The sequence below is a fragment of the Hetaerina americana genome, unplaced genomic scaffold (genome assembly GCF_022747635.1).
Source record: "Hetaerina americana unplaced genomic scaffold, ioHetAmer1.1.p SCAF_9, whole genome shotgun sequence".
Taxonomy (NCBI): Eukaryota; Metazoa; Arthropoda; class Insecta; order Odonata; family Calopterygidae; genus Hetaerina; species Hetaerina americana.
Genome location: NW_027287538.1, coordinates 20759223 through 20782955, shown reverse-complemented (window position 1 = coordinate 20782955; position 23733 = coordinate 20759223). Strand labels below are relative to the sequence as shown.

The window sequence follows — 23733 nt, the reverse complement described above, 5'->3', positions numbered from 1 at the left end:
ATATATATATATATATATATATATATATATATATATATATATATATATATATATATATATATATATATATATATATATATATATATATATATATAAATGAGTCATTGAGCAGAGTTTTGATTCACCCAGTATGAAAAATGGCCAGCTGAAAATTCCAATGTCTTCACTATGTAAACTAATTTGCATATGGTTTACGGATTTCCCCATGAATGACGTGATTCAGTTGAGGGAGATTGTGTCTATTTTGGTTGGTGACAAACAATAAAATGGGAAAATCCAAACGGTAGTAACTTATGAGCATGTTGGAAACAGTTGGCTGATTTTGCTTATTTAATTTGCCTTATGTGGAAACGTTGCTTACTCATTGTACCCTAGGTACATATCCACCTTATTAACTTACTAAACAGTCATGAGATTCTTGAATAACAATATTGTAATTATATTATCTGGTTGGTAATTCGTTCAATACAATTTGGATGCCTACGTTTTTGCAATTAAGAGCCATTGGTAACAGTTTTGAGTGCCATTGAGCATCCGCCCGGCAAGTGGAAAGATCCGAGGTTCGAGTCCCGGTCAAGGAAATATTTTTACTCGGCGGATGCTCTTAAGTGGTTAACCACTTAAGAGCATCCGCCCGGCAAGCGGAAAGATCCGAGGTTCGAGTCCCGGTCAAGGAAATATTTTTACTCTTGTGATCCGTTCGATTCCGCCTTCCCCACCTTTATTGTGTTCGTCCTTTATATGTGTTCCTATCCCTTTTCCTTATATCTGTTTCTGTATATATGAGTATTTATTCGCCGTTTGGCGGGATTTCGTGTTTGAATGTGTATATATATATATATATATATATATATATTACATATAACTTGTGGGCATGACTCATTTATATATATATATATATATATATATATATATATATATATATATATATATATATATATATATATATATATATATATATATATATATATATATATATATATATATATATATATATATAAATGAGTCATTGAGCAGAGTTTTGATTCACCCAGTATGAAAAATGGCCAGCTGAAAATTCCAATGTCTTCACTATGTAAACTAATTTGCATATGGTTTACGGATTTCCCCATGAATGACGTGATTCAGTTGAGGGAGATTGTGTCTATTTTGGTTGGTGACAAACAATAAAATGGGAAAATCCAAACGGTAGTAACTTATGAGCATGTTGGAAACAGTTGGCTGATTTTGCTTATTTGATTTGCCTTATGTGGAAACGTTGCTTACTCATTGTACCCTAGGTACATATCCACCTTATTAACTTACTAAACAGTCATGAGATTCTTGAATAACAATATTGTAATTATATTATCTGGTTGGTAATTCGTTCAATACAATTTGGATGCCTACGTTTTTGCAATTAAGAGCCATTGGTAACAGTTTTGAGTGCCCATCAAAAGCATACTAGAAGCATACATAAAAGGGTCGACTATTAAGCAATAAATTATAAATTGAAATCCTTGCAAGAGAAGGATGACAAGTTATTTTGAAATGCAAGGTTTGAAGGCAAAAATTGAAAGAATGGTACTCTAAATGTTACATAAAACTGCTCAAGGTGACCTGATACATAATTTTCATGAAAAGCCAAATTAAATATATTCAAACATTTACCATATATAATTTAGAAGTTTCTGATGGACACCAACAGCAGAGTCAGTGATAAATGATGTTTCTTTTATGGATTACAGGAAAAGTATATTTACCAGGAACAATTTCCACAAAAGTATATATTGAACAGGGTTGCCAACTTCCCATTTTACAATGATTGCTTCAGAGTGGACATGAATCATAAATGCAAGAAAGAGGATAGAAAACATTATTTTCTATTCACAGAGAGAGAGAGAGCTTCAGGAGAGATTACTTTGGTTTACATGAATGATTAATGTGAAATTTTACCTTTCTTGCTTTCTCCAGAGGGTGAATACCCACTGCGTGAGATATTTTTATTATTTAGGTAATCTACCGGTTAAGGTAGGTTTTTGGATGGACACAGCTACTAAATAAAACATTTTGTGACTCCAAAAAAAATACAAAATCCAGCATCCTACTCTACATCAGGTCCCTCTTCATCTCTGAGTACTTTCTTCCTCCCTTCATCCTGTCCAACATCCCTATCCTGTTCCTTCCCTTTTCTCATTTGCCTAACATTCTCCCCTCTATTAGAGTCTTCAAAATCCCGCTGCCGGTCAACAAATCCCTCTCATTGCCCACCATTCCAAGTACTTCCTCATTTCTTCTCTGCATGAGATAATAATTGCATAAAACTGATGAAACAATACTTACAAAAAATTCTTAGTAATAATGAAGCTAACAAGAAATCCATTGGGGTACGTATTGAAGATGAAATGGGATTCATATCACGGTGAGAGGGCACTTGTGATTTTTCAGGTTAGAATTAAAAAAAAAATAATTTGATCGGATGGAAAAGATGAAAGTATTTTGATGTCAACACTAAATACAAAGAAAATTGAATTATTGCATTAGAAAACTAGCAGCTAAACTAATTTCAATATTTATTCATCGTAGAACCCTGGAAATTCCTCATCGCTGGGCCAAAAAGCCATTCTCAGCTGCCTTGTTTCCAACTTCTGAAATGTAATTCATGAATTCAAGTTTAAATGCAATTCTGTAAGACAATCATTTCTCTTAAGATCCCATGACATAATTACCACACCAATTTTTTTATTTCACGATTAATTCCTCCTATTATTTTGATATTATCAAAATTGTTATTAAAAGTAAAAAATTTCCTATGCCTTCACGAAACACTTTTACTACTTCAGGCTGAATGCCCTTAGACTCCGAGTTTATCAGGAGGGGAATAATATATATGTATGCATTAGCAGAATGGCGACATTCCCATTAGTCCTACCCATATTAAGTCTCACAGCAGTCCCACGTGTGAGATGAAACTAAACACAATGTATTGTATACATTTATGATTTATTTGGGAACTTTTTCAGGAGATACTTTCAGCAAAATATTAAATCTCTGTTGCTTACAACTAAATAAAAAGAGTGTTTTAATCAAAAGTTATAATAACAGCAACCATTTTCTGTGCCTGATGCAGGAAAAAATACTTAATAGTAAGTATTTTTCTGGAAAATCTGCTGGTGCTCATAGGCCAAAGTTGTAGCCATTTTGGAGTCTTATGGAGATAAGAAGGAAGAAGAATTGTAATAGGCTAAGAAACACTAAAGGGGGAGGGAATTATTGGCAGGGGTTTTGAGAAAGGATTTAGTGTATCATAAATCAATGCAAGATAAATCAATGCAATGTAAATAAATGCAAGATAATGACACTGAAATTTCTGCCTAGAAAGCTATATTGAAAATGTAAATGAGGGAAGGTTTCTATGCCGCACCTATCATAGCCATGCCATGAGAGCATATTGTCATCGGTGTTGGGACCAGAGTCCCAAGTATGGTCCAAGATTAGGTTACAATGCCAGACATTGCTTTCTACACAGTCTAGGAGAGCATGTCCAGTTTGGGTGAAGATGGAAATGACTCCAGTCAGTTATGAATTGACTGCTGGAGACTCCCAACACAACACTTTCTCAGGTTTTTAGACCACAGTGTTTTGTATTTTGAGGTACCAATTCATTGAATATGCTGAAGAGGTTACCCAAGTAATGGCCATCCTAGTTATTTGGGAAGGCAAACAAGAGCTTAGGTCATTTGTGCCACTAGGGATAGGTAGGGGTAGGATTTTCAAGGAATGAGAAAAGGAAGAGTGGAGTGGAACCCTTAGAATTAACCTTAGCAGAGGCATAAAACCTCTCTCTTTAACAAAGGGATAAAGCTATAGTCTTAACAATAGGAACCTCAATTGACCACAACACTATTTAACAAAGAGATAAAGGTATAGTCTTAACAATAGGAACCTCAATTATAATATCTATGTCCTGACTAACTACCACACAAGAACTTTCAGTAGAATCGACAAAGGCCAACACATCACAACAATAGAGATAAATGTGAACAATCAAGAGCGACACATTCACAACAATGTGAACAGTAACACTTGCAAATGGCATTTTCATATAAAATCATGCCCTCCTATGAATTTCTATTTTTATGATTAAAAAACTTCATACTCTTTAATGCTAAATGAAGCCAAATTCTCCATCGGATATATGCAGTTTCGGAACATCCTTCACAAATCTAATTGATCTTATTTTCATTATTACATGAAACAGTCCCAGTATCATGTACACATTCTCTCAACAGTTTTTATTGAAAAACACACCTCCATAATAAACTATCAACAAACACAAATTTAACAGTCAATATGATTCACATTATATAATAAATTTCAGAAAAAATTAGCGCAGACATTTAAGGATCCAAAAAATTTTGGTAGAGATATATAAAATGGTTTTGATGTGCAGAGTTCAAAACGCCATCTCAAAATACCTTCAAGGCATTCCAGAGAGGTCGTTGGAAATCTATCCACAAGTTCAGAAACATTTCCTCCTCATCCCATTGAAATGTCCATTCTTCTCTGATGAGTATATATAAAAAAAACAGTGGAAAATTTGTGCAGAATCCTCCCATATTTGAATTTTTTGGGTTATTTTTTTTTGTAAATTGAGATTCCTCTCTTGATTTTAAGGCACTATATTCAAGGATTTCACAACGTTTTTGTGCATGTTCTTGTCATGTAGTCAACGGAGCCTTTTTTTTTAGCTGCTGACATTTCATTTGCGTGCTACCGGCACCATTACAGCAAACCTGAACCAGGCATGCCAACAGTAAAGATTTAAACTTTTAATATCACTTTTTCTTTCCTTTGTATCCGTAGGAGTTGATTGCTGGAAAGATAATGCAAAAAAATTCAATTATTATTTAATTCAGACATTTATATGAAATTCAAACAGATGGATGACAGAATATATGACTTAGAATGGAGTATAATTAGGATAATATTAATCATGAAATATGAATATCACCATACCATCATACTCCTGGTCACACTGCAGCAGAAGTTCAAGCCACTCTGGACCGGTGACTCTTGGAATGTCTAGAGTACCACCATAGCAATCGAGGAGGTATTTTGGATCAATGTGCTGGTGAAGTGAATCACGGTCTGTGCCATGGAAATGTATCTGGAAATGAGAAAATATGAAAGTCAATGAATATGCACAGAATTCAATGTGTGGGTTCTTTTAACCCTTACACACCCATAATGATAGTTATATATTTGAGCAGGAACAGCAAAATATGAACTACTGGTTTATTCTTTTACTTAATCATAGAATCAAAATTCAATTTGATTAAACTCCAGTGGTTATTGACACTTTTTTATCCTTTTTTTTGCTGTAAATGACAAAACAACACTTGAAGAAGTTAAATCAATGTTTAGGTAAACATCGTTTTTCATGAAATAAATTGTGGTGCCAAAAAATTTTCACATTCTTTTTTTAAACACAAGAAACATATACAGTAGAGATATACACACACACACACACACACACACACACACACACACACACACACACACACACATATATATATATATATATATATATATATATATATATATATATATATATATATATATATATATATATATATGTATGTATGTATGTGTATGTATATATATATATATATATATATATGTATGTATATATATATATATATATATATATATATATATATATATATATATATATATATATATGTATAATAGTAAAACTTAAAAGGACACTCACATGGTAAATATATATATATATATATATAAATAGATATAGATATATATCGATTATACAGAAACACTCACACGAGCAGTATAATATTTGGACGGCACAATAGAATACAAATAAAATAGTAACATTTTCAGTCTTACTTGAAGAAGGCCAAAAGCTTAAACAATTTACCATGTGAGTGTCCTTTTAAGTGTTACTATTATACATATATATATATATATATATATATATATATATATATATATATATATATATATATATATATATGTATAATAGTAACACTTAAAAGGACACTCACATGGTAAAAATATATATATATATATATATAAATATATATATGTATAATAGTAACACTTAAAAGGACACTCACATGGTAAATTGTTTAAGCTTTTGGCCTTCTTCAAGTAAGACTGAAAATGTTACTATTTTATTTGTATTCTATTGTGCCGAATATTATACTGCTCCAAATATTATACTGCTCGTGTGAGTGTTTCTGTATAATCGATATATATCTATATCTATATATATATATATATATATATATATATATATATATATATATATATATATATATATATATATATATTTATTTATTTATATGTATATATACACAAACACACACAGTTGATAGAGACAGATCTAAAATTATATTTTAGTGCAATAATTTTTAGAGAAACTTTTGAGACAATTCTTGAAAAAATTCAATTTATTTATGCTGATATATTTTATGCTATGACACTTATGAGAACCTTCCCCTCACTGCCTACATGCATTGTACCACAAAATATTCAATTTTGTTTCAGTGATTCAGAAAAAACCTCCACAAGTGTCCCAAATGCCAAATTTCATGGATTGAGGTCCTATGAAAAAACAGTTATACAGTTTTCATTGATGAAAAAGAAATACAATACCTATTACCATAATGAGTATTTTCATATTGGTGCCAATAAAACTTACGACTCTGTACTGATAAGTCATTGTGTTGAATTCACAAGCCAAATTTGCAAGTCATATTGAAGTAACCTCAATTTACATACAGTGCTACCACTCAGTTGTGAGAGACAATGGAGTTGGAAGCATCTGAATGAGCTAAATATGAAGACTACTGAGTTGACTTGTATAATTAAGAAAGGGGCCACAGAGAGAGTAAACTACGAGGGCACTGGATGAGTTTCACGACTTAAGTTGATTACCAAGATATATATATATATATAAATTCGAAGACATGAAGAGGTTGTTGGCAAGTTGAGCAATTAAATGGAGAGTTGAATAAAAAAAATCATATGGTTTTATAAATGGGGTATACAAATATCACAATGGAGGTCATAGGTCAACATATATTAAAGCCTGGTTATATAATACCTCATTAAATCCAACTGTTAGTTAATGTGGAAGTTAACTCTGTTGAGATTTTTGAATAATTTGATTGAAAAAACAATAAAAAATTGCTCATTGGGGAATGCAAGCATTGGAACCATAATTAGTCAATTCTGAAGCAATCCAATGGTCAGTTTTGAATATAATTAGCAATCATTAAACTGAGTCTCTGGTTTAGCCGGAGATTAAAGTTAATCTTCAGTTTTATGAGACGACATAAAACCAGACTAAAGTAGTAATAATCAAAGCTTTCAATTGGCAAGAAAAGATAAGAAAAATAATATGAAACACCAGATTCCCCAATGCATTGGCTATGTGCACTTAGCTGTAGAATTAAATATTACAGAAAAAAACTAACCATTTCACGTTATAATAAAACCTATCTATCAAGACTCAGTCAATGTGAAACATAACTAGATTGTAAATATTTTTTTTTAACCCCCCCACTGTATTTCCTAATAATGCGTGTAAAATGTTTTTATGACAATCACAGAAACATGCAAAAACTTCTCATCCATGCTCAATGTATTCCTTCTTTAAGAGTTGATCAGTTGAGTCCATTTATCAGGATTAAAATTTAAGGAAGCACATTCAACTTACCCTATTCTTCAACTTTTCCCTCAAGAAAGGCTTGAAAACTTGAAAGACCATGTTGAAGAGTTTTGATTGGTTTACAATGTGGATTCCTTTTACTCGTAGTGGAATACTATCCTGTAATTAATTCATAGAAATAAGAAAAAAACATTAAAAACAGCCGAAAAAAAACTTTAAAAAATACAGATATGTCATCGGTGTGTTTTTCTGATTGACATGAAATTATAAAATATAAATTATTGGAAACTTGTTTAGCACAACATGCAATATTTGATTCTCTTATTTCTTCTGTATTATTTATATCTTTCATTTTATGTCTTCTTATATTATACTAAATTATATCAATTGCATGCATATACTATTATTTAAGAATTACATTGCAATTAGGCAATAGTCCTGGTGGCAACGTTCAAGTTTGGTCAATGATCACTCTTACATCGAAAAATACATACATAGACGCCCTAGAAAAACAGATAGGAGGCAAAATATTCTTGTATACAATGACACTTCCTCATCACATACATACAAACAAACTTCCAAATCACATACAGACAATAACTACAATGAAGTTTTTCACCCAGTGGCTGGTTTACATTTATTCTTAAAATTGGATGGAAAGGGCTCAAACAAACCTCCAGGCAGCTGGTTCCAATCAATTACAGTTCTATTTAAAAAAGAGTATTTTTTCTTATTTGTTTTTTGAGTCCTTATTTTTATTTTGAAACTATGGTCGTTTTTTCCCTTAAAGTTAGGCTTTTCTATCCCTTGCCATAAATCTTCCCACACTTCGTCCTTTTTAACAATTCTATACATCGCGCCTAACCTACTCCTTTTTCTTCTATTTTTTCAAACTCTCCCATTTCAGTATATCTAACATTTCTGTGACACTATCTGTTCTTTTGTACCTTCCGAGTACATATCTTGCTGCCTTTCTTTGAACTTTTTCTATCTTTTTAATATGTCCCACCTCATATGGATCCCATACTATGGAGGAGTATTCTAGGATAGGGATAACCAGTGCCTTATATGCTTTTTCTTTTGTGGCTACGCTACTGCCTTTTAAATTTCTCATTACCCAATGCAATACTTTAAATGCCTTCCATGTCAAATTATCTACTTGGACTCCCCACCCAAGATCCCTAGTTAAGTAAATGCCTAAATATTTGCATTGACTAGTACATGGGATTCTTTCTCCCAAGACTGTGTAAATTTCCTTTTCTGCATTCTTTTTATTTGAAAAATGTATATGCTTACTCTTACTTATTTTAATGCCCATATTATTATTTGTAAACCAGTCACCAAGGCGATCGATGTCATTTTGTGGTATCAGGTGGCCATTTACATGCTCTATCCGTCTGTATATAATGCAGTCATCAGAAACGTATACAATATGCATGTATATTCTCAGCTGGAAAATGAGGTAAATTATAATATTTTTAAGACTAACCTGGAGCCAGTCAACAATTCTTTTCGCGAAGGGGGGTGTGAATTGCCACACTTGCTGCAATGAGAGGCTGTCCATATCAAATATGACGACACAACCAGAAACTTGGGATCTTGGCTCAACCATGGCAGCCTCCAAAAACAAAACACAACCCTTGAAGACTTCATCAAGGTTGCACTTGCTCGGCTTCCATTTTTCTAGAAATAATAAAAAAATTGAAATTGGTAATTATTGACCAAAATATTATCCTCCCCTCAATACATAACACAGTCATCAGCATCACACGGCCATTTGAAATGCTTTCCATCCAAGTTTTACAGCCTTCTTTCGATTTCTCTCGAAAGTGCCTTTCCCCCACTGATTGAACTTATTCGTTTCTCATCCTTTATATCCATTTCACGTTTTCTTTACTTCTCCAAATACTCATATTTCATACGTCCCCAATCTATCCCTTATCATCTTACTTCATTGACTGTTTCCATGCCAAAAAACCACATTATTCATCAAATTTTTAAATAATATTTTTCAAACATCCTTACTCAATGTCCCTCATCTGTCATCAATCCCCTCGTCTTTCTATTAGCTTCTTTAGTCAATACTATTCTTCTTCTTGTGCCCCAATAACCCAGATGATATTGGCATAAATAACACTTTTGGGATAGGTAACTTACTCCATCTACTCTAATTTATAAGCAACTATTATAATATTTTACTGATCTTTCCTCTTTTTCACAAACTGCATGCAATTTTCAAGAAAGAGATAAGCTAAGTTTAACATTAAAATGGGAGCTCATAAACTGGAATAGGTGGAAAAGTTTACCTATCTCTGAAATATTAATTGCACCAAAAGTTGTCTAAGTAGGGGGACCTTAAAAAAGAGTAATTGAGTTATTCAAAGAAAATTTCACCAAGAGGAATGAATTGATGACAAGGATGTGTGTAACTATGTTACTCATTATGAAAATTCAGAAAAATGACTGACTTACTTCCAAGTTCTAAGACGAGAATCCTCCGTCCGCATTGATCCCTGTTGGGAAGCACAGTTAGAATATTGTTCTCAAAAATATTCTTTTCATTCGAAGGCTTCAGGTCTTTATATATGTGTTCATGCTTAATCTTAAAGGCATAATAGCGCTTCATCTGAAATTAAGAAAAAAAAAGCATAATAAGACACAACAAGGAGTAAGTATACATTTGCACATATATTTCATGCATATATATGTATATATACATATATATATATATATATATATATATATATATATATATATATATATATATATATATATATATATATATATATATATATATGTATATATATATATATATATATATATATATATATATATATATATATGTATACATTCAAACACGAAATCCCGCCAAACGGCGAATAAATACTCATATATACAGAAACATATATAAGGAAAAGGGATAGGAACACGTATAAAGGGCGAACACAATAGAGGTGGGGAAGGCGGAATCGAACGGATCACAAGAGTAAAAATATTTCCTCAACCGGGACTCGAACACCGGATCTTTCCACTTGCCGGGCGGATGCTCTTAACCACTTGAGCTATCGAGGATATGTAATTTACCCTGAGATCCGTGGGTCTTATATGTCGCCAAGCGCCCCGATTCTTTAGCCAAGAGATGGCGTCAGGGGGCTGTTTCACCCACCAAAGGAGAATTAGACAATACACAAGAGGAAAGGAAGGTGGTTAGAATTCATACAACATCATACAGGATAGGAACAGTGCGTTTCATGGCACGCATAGCCAATCGAACACAAAACTTAAAATTTTTTTGTGATCTATTGTGCCATCGAGAGAGCTAGAGAGAAAGAGAGAGAGAAAGAAGAGTATAAATAGGTGAAAATTTCACTTTTTGTCATCATTAAACTAAATCACATTTTTTGATACATTAGTAAACTACAATTTCTGTCATGTTTTGTCCCTCTGGTTCACAAGTACAATTCCATGAAATTACACATTTTGAATAAAATTTAAGGCTAAGATACCATTTAGGGAAAGACATTTGTATTCTGGTAAATATTCCTTCAACATTAAACATGTCAGGAAGATAATCCCTTAACCTTTTAAATGGAGGAAATCATTCATAATTTAGTATGTTGTCATCTACTTAATGCAACTTACCAAATCACATGCACTCTCACATACTCTCATGTTTAGTCCCTTTAGTTCAGAAGTAAAATCCATGAAATTACACATTTCGAATAAAATTTAAGGCAAAGATACCATTCGGGGAAAGACATTTGTATTCTGGCAAATATTGCTCCAACATTAAACCCTTCAGGAAGATAATCCCTTAATCTTTTAAATGGAGGAAATCATTCATAATTTAATATGTTGTCACCTACTTAATGCAACTTACCAAATCACATGCACTCTCTGGATAAAATTTACAGGGCCTGAGAAAACGGATGAGGAAGCAGTCATTGTCAATAGGAACGTGAAGGTCCTTTTCCTCTGTAAAATAAAAAAAAGAGAAATATAGTCTTGTGAATGAATGTAACAAAAAATTTCCCTCCAAAAAAAGGAGTTGAACAGTTAGAAGCCAGAAGCATCGTCTTTGAAAAATGTTTAACATATTAATATCAGTCATTTTTTAGAGTTTAAAAAAATGATTTGAGCAATAAGTCAATTGAATTCCTAAGATACATATAATAAGACTAGGTCCCGAATATTTTCTTTCAGACTTTTAACAACAGATGCTGCATAAAATACCAAATCAGGTTTAAAAGAAAAATGAACAACTAAGCTTTAAACTAATTCCAATGCAATTGATTAAATAGATTAAAATACAGTCATAATTAAATGTGTAAATTGTCTACATGAAATTTTAAAGAGATGAAAGAATTAAGAATCTGATTTCAAAATACATATATATATATATATATATATATATATATATATATATATATATATATATATATATATATATATATATATATATATACTATACAATATATATATATATTATTTATTATATTATATATATATATACACACACATATATATTTACATATATATCATTCATATCCTAGAAACTATTTTGACAACTCAGAGGGATCATTAAAGTTGAATCATAAAATTTCTTGTTAAAAAAAGAACAAATCGTGTAATAATTAATACAGATAAAGTGGCTTTCACTAGGTTCAATTAGCATATCATCATATTGTAAAAAACTGTTTAAATTAACAAGGTAATATGTTTGGTTTTCAGTTGATCCTTCTGTTGCTTGCCTAGCATAGAAAAAAACCTCGCCAAAAGATTAATTTTGAAAGTTTTTGGCCGAAAGAAATTGGAATCGAACCTCAAATTGGAATATTTCAGAAAATATGAAACTCCTTTCGAAGATATTCTTTTTTTGTAGCCACCATTCGAAACGACAACAATAATAATAAAGATGTTTAAATAGAAAAAATGCAAGAATACATTTAAAATTTGAGTCATGGCAATCAGCAATGACAAAGAACTGACTGCCAACAAATAAGGGTATTATTATTACATCTCAATCCTAATATTGGTTTATTGTAGCCCTCCATTATTTACTATTCAGCGATAATTCATTACCTCTCCCCCTCCCATTGGCTAATAACTTCCCTGTTCTACATCCTTCTTAATTTGTATCCTCTTATGTACACTTCTCATTTTTTGGTCTTCCTTTGCTGAACCTTTCTTTTATTATGTTTCTGACTAATCCGTTGTGAGCCTCAAGTTGAGTATCCAACTCCGCTATAGTTCTTCTTTGCTATTGATTTCTCTCTCCGTGTACTTACTCCTTTCCTCTTCTGCTCTTCTATATAACACTTGCCTGTTCCTCACTTTATCTGTTCATAGTAGTAGTAGTTTTTAGGGGAGGCGACCTACAACTGAGGTCATTTGCGCCATAGGGGATGGACAGGAAAGGATGAAAGGTGGGGAGAAACCCGGCGTCGGCATTAGCCTATTCCTAATGAAAAGCACCAAGGGCTCCGCAGTTTAACGCCCCATCCGACGGACGGCGTACTCACTCAAAGTGCCCTCCACAAAGCACCTCAAGTAGGGATCGAGATACCTCTGAAAAATATTCAACACCGCCGGGACTTGAACCCTTCCCTCAGGGTGGGAAGCCAGTACGTTAGCCCCCGCACCATCTCGATCCCCTCTATCAATTAATTTAATCTTCATCATTCTCCTCTTCAGCACCATGTTTCCAAGGCGTCTTTTATTCTTAGCCCTGTCCATTCTTCCATTTTTCCATTTACTTTGATCCTTAAGAGTAACGTACTCCATACAAACATTTTGACAAACTAACTTCCTTGTTTTCAACCTTACGCGTCTTCTTTGCACATGGTGGTTGTCTCTTCTTCAAGAATGCCTTCTTAGCTTGAGCTATCCTTTGTTTGATGTCGGTCGAGCTTCTTTCAATCCTAATTATACTCTGCTGTCCAGAGGTTGTTGAAGGATTCCACTTTCTCCAGTTTCAATCTTCGAATTTTGATATCTATCCTCACACTTCTTCTACACACACAAGGATTTCAGTTTTCTTCTTGTTGATGATGTTCCTATATTCCCAAATTACTTAGTGCATAGAATTCAGAGTTTCTTTCAGGTCCTCTCACATATCTTCACTGTCATTTGTGAGCCAATGCCATGTTGATTTCTTCCATATTGCTATGTAATACTAGATGTATGTACGAGGGTCATCCGGAAAGTAGTACCCGTTCGTGCCGCATGAAGTGCTGACGACGCGAGTAGCCGCTGGACGAGGTCAGATAGCTTCAGTGGCTTGTCTGCCTTCTCTGAGCCAAGTTGCGTGACGCTAGCATTGCCTGTGTTGTTTCTGTGATTGTTTACAATGTTTAAAAAAATTGAGAACGCCGCCAGTTGTGAAGTGAGGGCAGTGATTAAATTCCTCAATGCAAGAAACGTTCGCCCATGTGATATTCATCGCCAATTAAAGGAGGTGTATGGAGACAATGTAATGGACGAGTCGTCTGTTCGGCGGTGGTGTCGCAACTTCAACATGGGGAGGGGGAACACACACGACGATGAGCGTTCGGAGAGACCGTCTGTCATTACAGACCAACTGGTGAGCTCAGTTGACGAATTCGTGAGGAACGATCGGCGCGTCACAATTGATGACATCTGTGAGCATTTTCCCAATGTTTCTCGAACAATTGTTCATGAAATTGTTAAACACCATCTGCATTATGCAAAAATTTGTGCAAGATGGGTCCCTCGCGTATCTCAATGAGCTGGCGGCGAAGGACTATGCAGCAGGAATACAGAAACTTGTCACACGTTATGACAAATGCCTTAATTTGCTTGGAGATTATGTTGAGAAGTAGTTTAAAGTATCCTCTTTCAAATAAAATTTTTTATGTTTGTTAATATTTACTTTTGTGTCTTTATTTCACGAACGGGTACTACTTTCCGGATGACCCTCGTATATATGTACGTATTTTGAAAAGTAATAGCAAGAGATTGAATTCTTGTTTTTCCCTCCCGCTTTTTTATTTGCATTGATGAAAAAGTGAAGGAAATCAGGATCAGGTATGGATTCTTTATCGACATTAAAAATGTCCTCAAATCTCAAGGAAATTCTTTGGCATTTCTTGATCCCTATTCGTGTGCCCTGATTTTTGCAGCTTTTAACCATCGATGGCAATTGGTCAACATTTAATTGTTTTGTTTGGTCCCTAGATGTCATCAATGAAGGCTCATTTATGTGTTAAGCATTAACGAACCAGTGCTAACTAAGATGCTAAAAATTGATGATATTAAAGTATGAATTGATGAAGAAAATTTGACTTTGATATATACGTTCTTTTGTGTAGCTTATGGTAGGCAAATCTTCGGTATGACTATTCATTTACGATGAATACTAGGTATCCTAGGGCAAAGGATGCCGGGTATATCTCGATTCTGATGTTAAAACCTTTCTCTAGCATCTGGTAGAAAATGTACGAATGGTATTTGGAGAGATGGAGATAAATCGGGAATAGGAGTGCATTTGTGAATGTCAAAGTGGATATTAATGTCGCGGATCCGTTATTACAGGACACCTTAGGCTTTCCTGTACTTCATTTTAGCCGAATTAGATTATTTTCTGCCCCAGTTCATTGCTTATTCATCGTCACGTACTTCAATATGACTTATCTATAAGATACTCTTGAAAGAGTGGAACAATTGATGACGGGATCGCTAATTAATCGCCATTGACGTTTGGAATTATCCATTTCGTACATTAACTACGCATTATCGGTTAGCAGGAAGTCGGAATTTAGTTGTTCACCTCGACGCTTCCACATCGTTGCACGGAAATACGTTACATTTCCGGTTTCCATTCCACATACAGGAAATACAGAACATTTCCTGTATGTGTGCACCAAATGATGACGCTAAGAGTTGAAACCTAGGTCATATGAATAAATATTATACGAGGGATACAGAGTGTATATATTCTTTGAGCCTTGTGCAAGGTTGTTTATAAACAAGACAAATGAAAATATTGTTGCGGAGCGAAGTTTTGTACGGTTCAGAAACTTGGACGTCAAGGCAAAAGGGTATGAGTAGATTTGAAAAGGCTATGATATGCAGAAATGGATATGAATAGAAAAAATACAATGTAAAGTAAAGATAGCGAACGATGAAGTTTTGGGTTTGTTAGGGAAATGTATAAGATCGTACAGAGAAATTAAAAAAAAGGCAGGATAACTGGATGCAAAATTTTAGATCGAGATGAAATGGAATACTGAGGAAGACGATGATATATGTAAAGACGAGAATGCTGGAGGAGGAAAATAATTGGCATTTCTGATGGAATTAAGGGAGGTAGGAAGTGTGCTGGGTTAAAGAATAGGTTATTGTATTGCGGGATATAGGGTTTAAGCATACTCTGCATCACATCATTCTTATGGGTAATTCAATATTTAGTCCAAGTGTCCATCAAAAGCCTACCCCAACCTCGTATAAAACTGCTAATAATAGTAAAAAAACAGTAATACCCCAAGAATGACTAGGTAGCTGAAGACTGAGCACATCTATAACTGCATATATCCTCAATAATGCGCGTGAAATTCGCTCATCGACAGGGTATATTTAATAAGTGGAACCAGTTTCTTTCCCTGCACCCCCATTTGGGTTCCCAGACGGAGTTTCTGGCTACCTTTAAAAAATCACACAGTTTAGATGAAATTGAGAGTTAGCCCAGATGCGTCACCCTGAATCCAACCTGGGCCTTACAGTCAGTAGCTGAATACTCTTATGTCACCTGGACTACCATTCCTTATTCCAGCTATAAGAGCAAGAAAATATAATCCGTTTCCTTATATAATGACATATATTCGACTGAGTGAAACAACGCGATAAGAATCGAGTTTTTAAGAGGAGATAAGTTGAACAAATTGGGGTGAAACTGCTTTCCATAACAATTCAAGGAAGTACTAGCTATCTCAAGGTCTTCTAACCTCACGGTCGAGTGGATTGTGCCATTGTGGAAGTGCTAAAGCCTAAGGTGTGCTTTTACTATACTTAAATGACGAATCCTGTATGTAAAACTCACTCTTCAAAGTCAAATGAAACACATTTTCAATTAAATGACGTCGCTGTCGCAATTTAACCAGCTTTTTTGGGCGAATGGGACGATAAACAACGTCGCATCCAAGAATATTCTAGAGAACATCAATTTATGTTCATTTTATGACGTAAAATAGCATGTTACAGTGGACGCTGAATAACTCGAGGACCACAACCCCCATAGGTAGGGATTCGACTGGATATAAGAACGCAATGGGCAAGTGAAGTCAAGTCGCGGGCCGTCGTAAGCCTTGGATATGAGAACACAAGACCAAGCACAACTTTCCCTTACCCTAAATCCCCACCCCACTCTCCTTTAGCACTGAATGTGAACACAGATATGACTCCCATATTCCTGTTCTCCCAACCAGTGTGACAAAACGAACAAAGTTAACCTCTTGCTGTGGACGGGGCGATGGGTTTCGGGATGGTGTAGTGCCTAGGTGTCGCTAGGTTCCCATCGTGAAGAGTGGAATCAGGGTTCGAATCCTGGAGGTGGTAGGACCTTTCAGGGGTCCCCCAGTCCCCACTCCGAATGCTATGTAGAGAGCACACCGTCCGTCGGCGGGGACTTTGAATTATGTGACCCATTGGCGATTTTCGTTGTTCATGGTGAAGGATAATGCTTACGCCGAGTTTCCTCCACCTTTCATGCAATCCCTGAATATGTTACAGGCTTACCCCAACCTATCGTCAATGGCTCAAATTAGCTAAGCTATCGGTGACCTCTAATAATAACTACTTCTAATACTATGACGAAATTTAAATTAATATTTAGGCACAGAGAACGTCGCACTACCTTTATAGTAAAAAAACAAGGATTTTTATAATTGGATATTGAAAAAAACACGTCAAAATCAATACATTTGCCATGCACAGAGAAGCCCATCTAGTTAAATAGATACGTCGACAATGTAAAGGACAATCATTGTCGCGCTGGTAGATTTCTAGTTTTACTTTCACTCTCCAAGGTTTCTTCTCTGTTATTATATTTCAACTGAATTAATTTATAATTCATCCCTAACAATTCAATTAAATTGATCTTCCATATATCTATCAAGGGATAATGCTTAGGTTTTATCATCCATAACGTTCATCAATTTAATATGAACTAAGGGGATTTTGGCCTTGAAAGAATATCGTGTTTTCAAATGATGTCCAGTGCATTTTCTAAGTACCTATGAGCAACGCTCAAGTTTACTCCACAGCCGGTAGCAATGTACCTTTTGTCAGCTGATAGAGGAGCTAGTACAGAATGCACACAGAACAAAGAAAGGACAAGAACCGTTCCTGTAGGCGAATACGAATAATTTAATCAAATACTGTAAAATTAAATTTACGATGCAATAGATGACAGGTACACCAACTGACTTGGGACTGACGATGTTGAGTTTTAACTAGCAATTATTATCGACTTTTTTTTACAAAAAAAATATATTTTATAAATAAATAAATAAATAAATAAATAAATATATATATATATATATATATATATATATATATATATATATATATATATATATTGTAGTTCAAGAATTAGAATTTGGAAGAATTTAGAGGAACGACAGGAAAGGAGTATCATCACGGGGTGGACAAAATTATGAGTGAGGGCAAGGAGTACTACAGAGAAAAAAATGGGAAAATATCTTTAAAAAAGATATCAGAAAGACAAACAAAAATATAGGAACAGTAATCAGGAAAATGACAAGAAAATCATGGATTACGGACGAGATGCGAAATACGAAAGAGAGGCCAGAGAAGAATGAAAACCCGGAGTTAGGCAGAGAGAAGGGTAAAGAATTATAGAGTAATAAACTGAAGTGGGTAACAAATAGAGCAAAATACGTGTGGTGGAAGACGCAGTGAGAGGATATGGAAAATTTGCAGAGGAAGCGTGAAAATGATGCTCTATACAAGAAGGTTAAAACACTATCGGGAAGTAAGAAGGGAAAATTGTTGGTTAGAATGAGATAAAATTAGGGAAAATATTAGTTGAACAGAGGAATACCAAAGAGAAATGGACGGAATACATAGAAGAGCTATATGGTAAAGAATTTAGACCAAAAAACTTAGACATAGAAAGAGAACATGGCATAGAAGAAGATAGCTTATGTTCAGGCAAACTCGACGATGAGATGAAATCAAATAAGACCGCATAGGTAGACAACATTCCCGCAGAATTACTTTAAGGTTTAGGAAAGTGAGGGAGATAAATAGGGAGTCTTTATGGACTAATTCGTAAGATTAATGAGAAAGGTATCTGGCCGAAAGACTTTGATAGATCATTGTTAATTCTGTAAAGGCTACATCATGTGAAGATGACAGAACGTTTAAGTTTCATTTCGCACACAGATGAAGTACTTCTCAGGAACATCAATAAGAGGACGGAGAAAAGAGCAGATGAAAACTTATGGGGGTGGTGAGTTTGGGTTCATGAAGAGTATATTAACAGCTAGTCTCAGGCGATAATTGGTGAAAGTCTTCTCTCATTTACGCCAGGTATATGAACAATAATAATAACATCACGAAACGTCAATCGATGCACAAATTTCCTTTCCACGCCGTTTAAATCGTCATCTTAAGTGTATTTATTTATTAGGTATTCTTCCGGTTAATGTAGGTTTTAGATGAACATACGTAGCCTAGTAAAAAAAGGTACATCCATCCCCATGGACTACATCCTTGACGCGATTGAAGAGCCTGTATGTTCTAATGACCCCTAGAGCTATCCTGTCTAAATCAGTGATTTTCGCTCCTGGTAGGATCACCTGGGTTGGCAATTAAAGCGATGGTGTCACATGAAAAACAATTTTGAATAAGACAACGAGAAACCATCTTAATTAATTATCCCAAGACTCATTGGACGGGCATTACAATGACATATCATATAGATATATAGTTCTATTCATATATTTCTATTGATACATCACTTCCTTCAAAACTGTTTCCACTATCCCATCCCTATTCTATTTCATGAGGGTAATTTTCAGTATATATGGTGGGAAGTTAACCTGTTGACCCAGATACATTTCGTTAGGAATGGACCAATTTCGACGGTTTCTCCATTTTCCACACTAAAATTCCCCAAAAAAAAGGACAACCCTGCCCACAACCAATGGACGTCCCAAAACACTTCAGCATCAGAGGCCCTCGCCCGATAACGCGACCGATGACGCAACAATGTGGAGCGCGCCTGGCGGACATGCTTCCGCTCGATCTCGATTGTTGGGAATGATTCACGAGGGAAGACCGTTCTGGAAAGCTTTCATTATATTTCTTCGTCCGTCACCGGGAAAACATGGGACGGAGGGGTAAGGGGGCGCGGTGGTTTCTTTAATAGGGGGGGGGGGGGGAGGGCGAGAATAAGGGGTTTGCCAGCCGGGATGGCCTTGGGTTAGCGCCCATAGGGAGGGAATTAAAATTGCTTCTTAACTTTCCCTCGGAATAGTCCCCGCAGCGGAGCGGTAACCTTTCCAGTTTTTTTATTTTTTTAACAGCACGCGTACATCGCCAGCCAACCTGATACAGAGAGCCATCAAGACTGGATCGCCATGACCCAAAGAAGCGGACTTTCAAAGCCATATTCCAAACCAACATTTTACCCAACTGCCCTGGCCTCGGTGGCCTGACTTCTCAGATGAATGTGCTGAGAAATCGGTCTTAACGCGCACACATATTCATCCAGTCTCCCGGCAACGTAGCCGGACGCGATGACAACTGACAGCGACGACCGCGGACTGCATAGGGGGTGGAGTGGTATATTTTTATCGCACCAAGGCCAAGGGCAGCATCATCAACTAAGGCGCGCGTGATAATTATGCAGCATGTCTCATCGTGACTGTGATTTTCCTCGCTGTGATGTATAGAGAGCAGTCGAGAGAGGCGGGAAGGAATACAATAATGATATTCCACAAAAAACATAAAAGATAGATATTGTTAATCTTTCAGTCACGTCAGCTTCCTGGGAAAGACAAATCAAAAGGAGCCAAGGATTTACCAGGGAATACTATTTCATTTAAATTAAAATAATCCCCAATTGTACTACCACTTCATGCTTAGCTCGCCTCCATTACAGTCATACATTGTTTTTCCGCATTTGAGACTGACAATACTGAAGGATCTCAGGTTTTCCCGGCGTATGGTGTTCAAGAAGTTCTTTCGGGTTTCCCACCGGGTCAGATTGCAGTACACCGATGTTTCGATGGCTGACTCTGCCATCGTCTTCAGGGTGAAGTGAAGTGGCTGTGAAAGTATGTATGACTTCACCCTGAAGACGATGGCAGAGTCAGCAATCGAAACGTTGGTGTACTGCAACCTGACCCGGTGGGAAACCCGAGAGAACTTCTTGAGACTGACAATACTGCTTTTCTTGAGAGAATCCCTTCGGTATCATTCACCTGTGATTTTAATCGAACTACCTCTTCTTCCTTCCTCTCTGAATTGAGATTCGAGGAGAACACGCAAGAGACTTAGACATTTAGCAAGATTCAGAACACACGGTTCAACTATAATACAAAGGGATTTATTATGACCCCACACCATTTAGGGTTTGTTAGATTATAATGATAAGACAAGGGAGATAAGACTCCAGTACAGACAGATACAAATATTCGTTCTTTCCCCGGACAAACAGGAATCATTACAGTAAGAAATAAAAGTAATAATAATACGTAATAAAGGCATTTGATTTACAAGCGAGGACAAGATTAGATGCTGCGTAGAGCGAAATGGGACATTCGTAGGTGTATTTACATGTTAGTAGCTAGTATATGTATTTGCATGAGTGTAAGTTAACATGCGATTGGCATGAATATATACGTCTCTGTTGGTGTAGATTGGCATGATTTTGTTAGTTTTTCATTTGGTTTTATTCTGTTTTACGGGTGACGTCCTAACACCCCCCCGCCACACGCCTTTGAGGCGGCGGTGGGGTGTCGTTTGTAGATATACATAGATGTTGATATTCTTACATGACCCACTTAATGACCCTCGCCATATCTCTCCGTTTTTTTTACTACAACCAAATTCCTCGGTACGTACGAATACAGGATTCATGTTTTATTTCTGGCATCCCGACGTTTCGCTTTCGCGTTGGAGGAGTCCTTTCATACAACGGCATTTTTTCGCTGCCTCAGACTAACAAAATTATTTTAAAATTGGTGACATTTTGGAATTTCATCCAGTAATTTCCTTTCTTCTCTCCCAATATATTTTCTATTATTACGTTGTTGGTCTTCCTATTTGTTCTAACTTATTTTCACCATTCTAGTCTTCTCCGTACACATGTCCCATGTGTACGGAGAAGAGTCTTTAAAGCCTAAAAGAGTCTAAAAAAGTCTTAACTAATATTCTCCTTTAGACTATGGACTTACCAATTGTAGGAATACAAAATAGTTTTGGCTTAGTAGGGCTGACCAAATTTAGAATCAGTTTACCGCACACGTTCATCACATTACTACGGAAGACATGATCATTAATTCAAAATTAAGAGATCGAATGCAGAACGGATAGGTTTTAAGATGTCGTCTTTTAGGAAAACAATTAGAGAAAGAAACAGCTGCTATTCACGTCAACTAGAGACTAAACAGAACTATCATGAAGTATATAAACGCATTTTGATATGTATTTGTGTTTGTGAATATTCACACATATTTATAGTGAATGAATATGCATGGTCCCATCAGTGTGTGTGTGTGTGTGTGTGTGTATGTCGATGCATACGAGTGTATGCTTAATATACTTAAAGTAGTTGAGGCTATATTTAACAACAAACATATCAGTGTAGCGTAGCTATGTACGGCGCGGAAACGTGGTCATTGAAGCAGGAGGATAGACGTAGATTGGAGGCTTTTGAAATGTGGGTGTGGAGAAGAATGGAGAAGGTGAAATGGACAGAGAAGAAAACAAATGAGGAAGTACTTGGTATGGTGGGTGAAGAGAGGGGTTTGTTGGGAGAAATTCAATGGAGGCAGGAAAAGTGGATGAAGGGGGTATTGACCGGTAGTGGGAAGTTGGAGACTGTGATAGAGGGTAGAATGTTGGGCAAAAGAGGAAAGGGAAGGAACAGGATAGGGATGTTGGATGGGATGAAGGGAGGAAAGGAGTACTCAGAGATGAAGAGGGACCTGTTGTAAAGTAGGATGTTGTGTTTTGCTAGGGGCCACAAATTATTTATTTAGGAGCTGTGTCCATCCAAAAACCTACCTTAACCGGTAGATTACCTAATAATAATATATACTGTGTTTGACCTGTATTTTTACCTGATGATGAACGAAACCTAGGTAGTAAATAAAAAAGTTTTCTATGTGGAAAAGCCAAGAGTTTTAATTTCAATTTCAATATCTGTCCTACTGATTAAATATTTCAAAGGATTTCAAAAATGAAAAATGTTCATCTGAACGTCTTTCACAATTCGCGTTTCCTAAAATGCACATGTGCTTTTGTTACGCAAGGCGCCAAATTTGAGTAACGTTACGTTTTGGTCGTCACGTTCACACATGGCTAAGTATTTTGAAACTTTTGATATGCTTAAACGTTCTTCTAACTCCACAACAGAAAGATGCTAAAAGATTCGATGGAAAAAATGCGAGGAAGTTAAACAGTTTTCATTTTCTCTAATGACCGCAAACGAAGTACACTTGCATACTACACGTGGGGAATTCAGGACGATTTTTTAATGTGACCTAAATATTATCAATGACACCTTGACTTTCACTTTCCGTTATTTTCCGATTTAAGGGCCGACGAAGAACTAGTTTGAAAAAACCTTTTTATTTTTACGGAGCACCGATCCAATCACCCAAAGCATACAAACATCTCGCGGTTAACTTACACTCTTGATTGGAGGGATTACTCATCTGGCAGGTCACGTGACCTCATTTTAGTGCGTCATAAGCCCCGTGCACACAACCGCACATTGCATTTTCGTTAATTCTCAAAAGATTTCCCTGAGACAAGAAGACAAAAACGAAGTACTTCCTCTT

The 23733-nt window shown here is 35.5% G+C and overlaps 1 protein-coding gene across 1 annotated transcript in view; it reads right to left on the bottom strand.

The window, feature by feature from the left end:
• Positions 1–4246: 4246 nt before the first annotated feature.
• Positions 4247–23733, bottom strand: part of LOC139698640 (alpha-tocopherol transfer protein-like) — a 78140-nt gene continuing 58653 nt past the window's right edge. Inside the window, exons 3-8 of the mRNA XM_071597495.1 lie at positions 11559–11653; positions 10151–10304; positions 9168–9361; positions 7727–7837; positions 4999–5149; positions 4247–4855 (exon numbers count right to left, since the gene is read on the bottom strand). Of these exons, the coding sequence (XP_071453596.1) occupies positions 4818–4855; positions 4999–5149; positions 7727–7837; positions 9168–9361; positions 10151–10304; positions 11559–11653 (743 nt within the window). The 3' untranslated portion in view covers positions 4247–4817. The remainder of the gene's footprint in view (positions 4856–4998; positions 5150–7726; positions 7838–9167; positions 9362–10150; positions 10305–11558; positions 11654–23733) is intronic.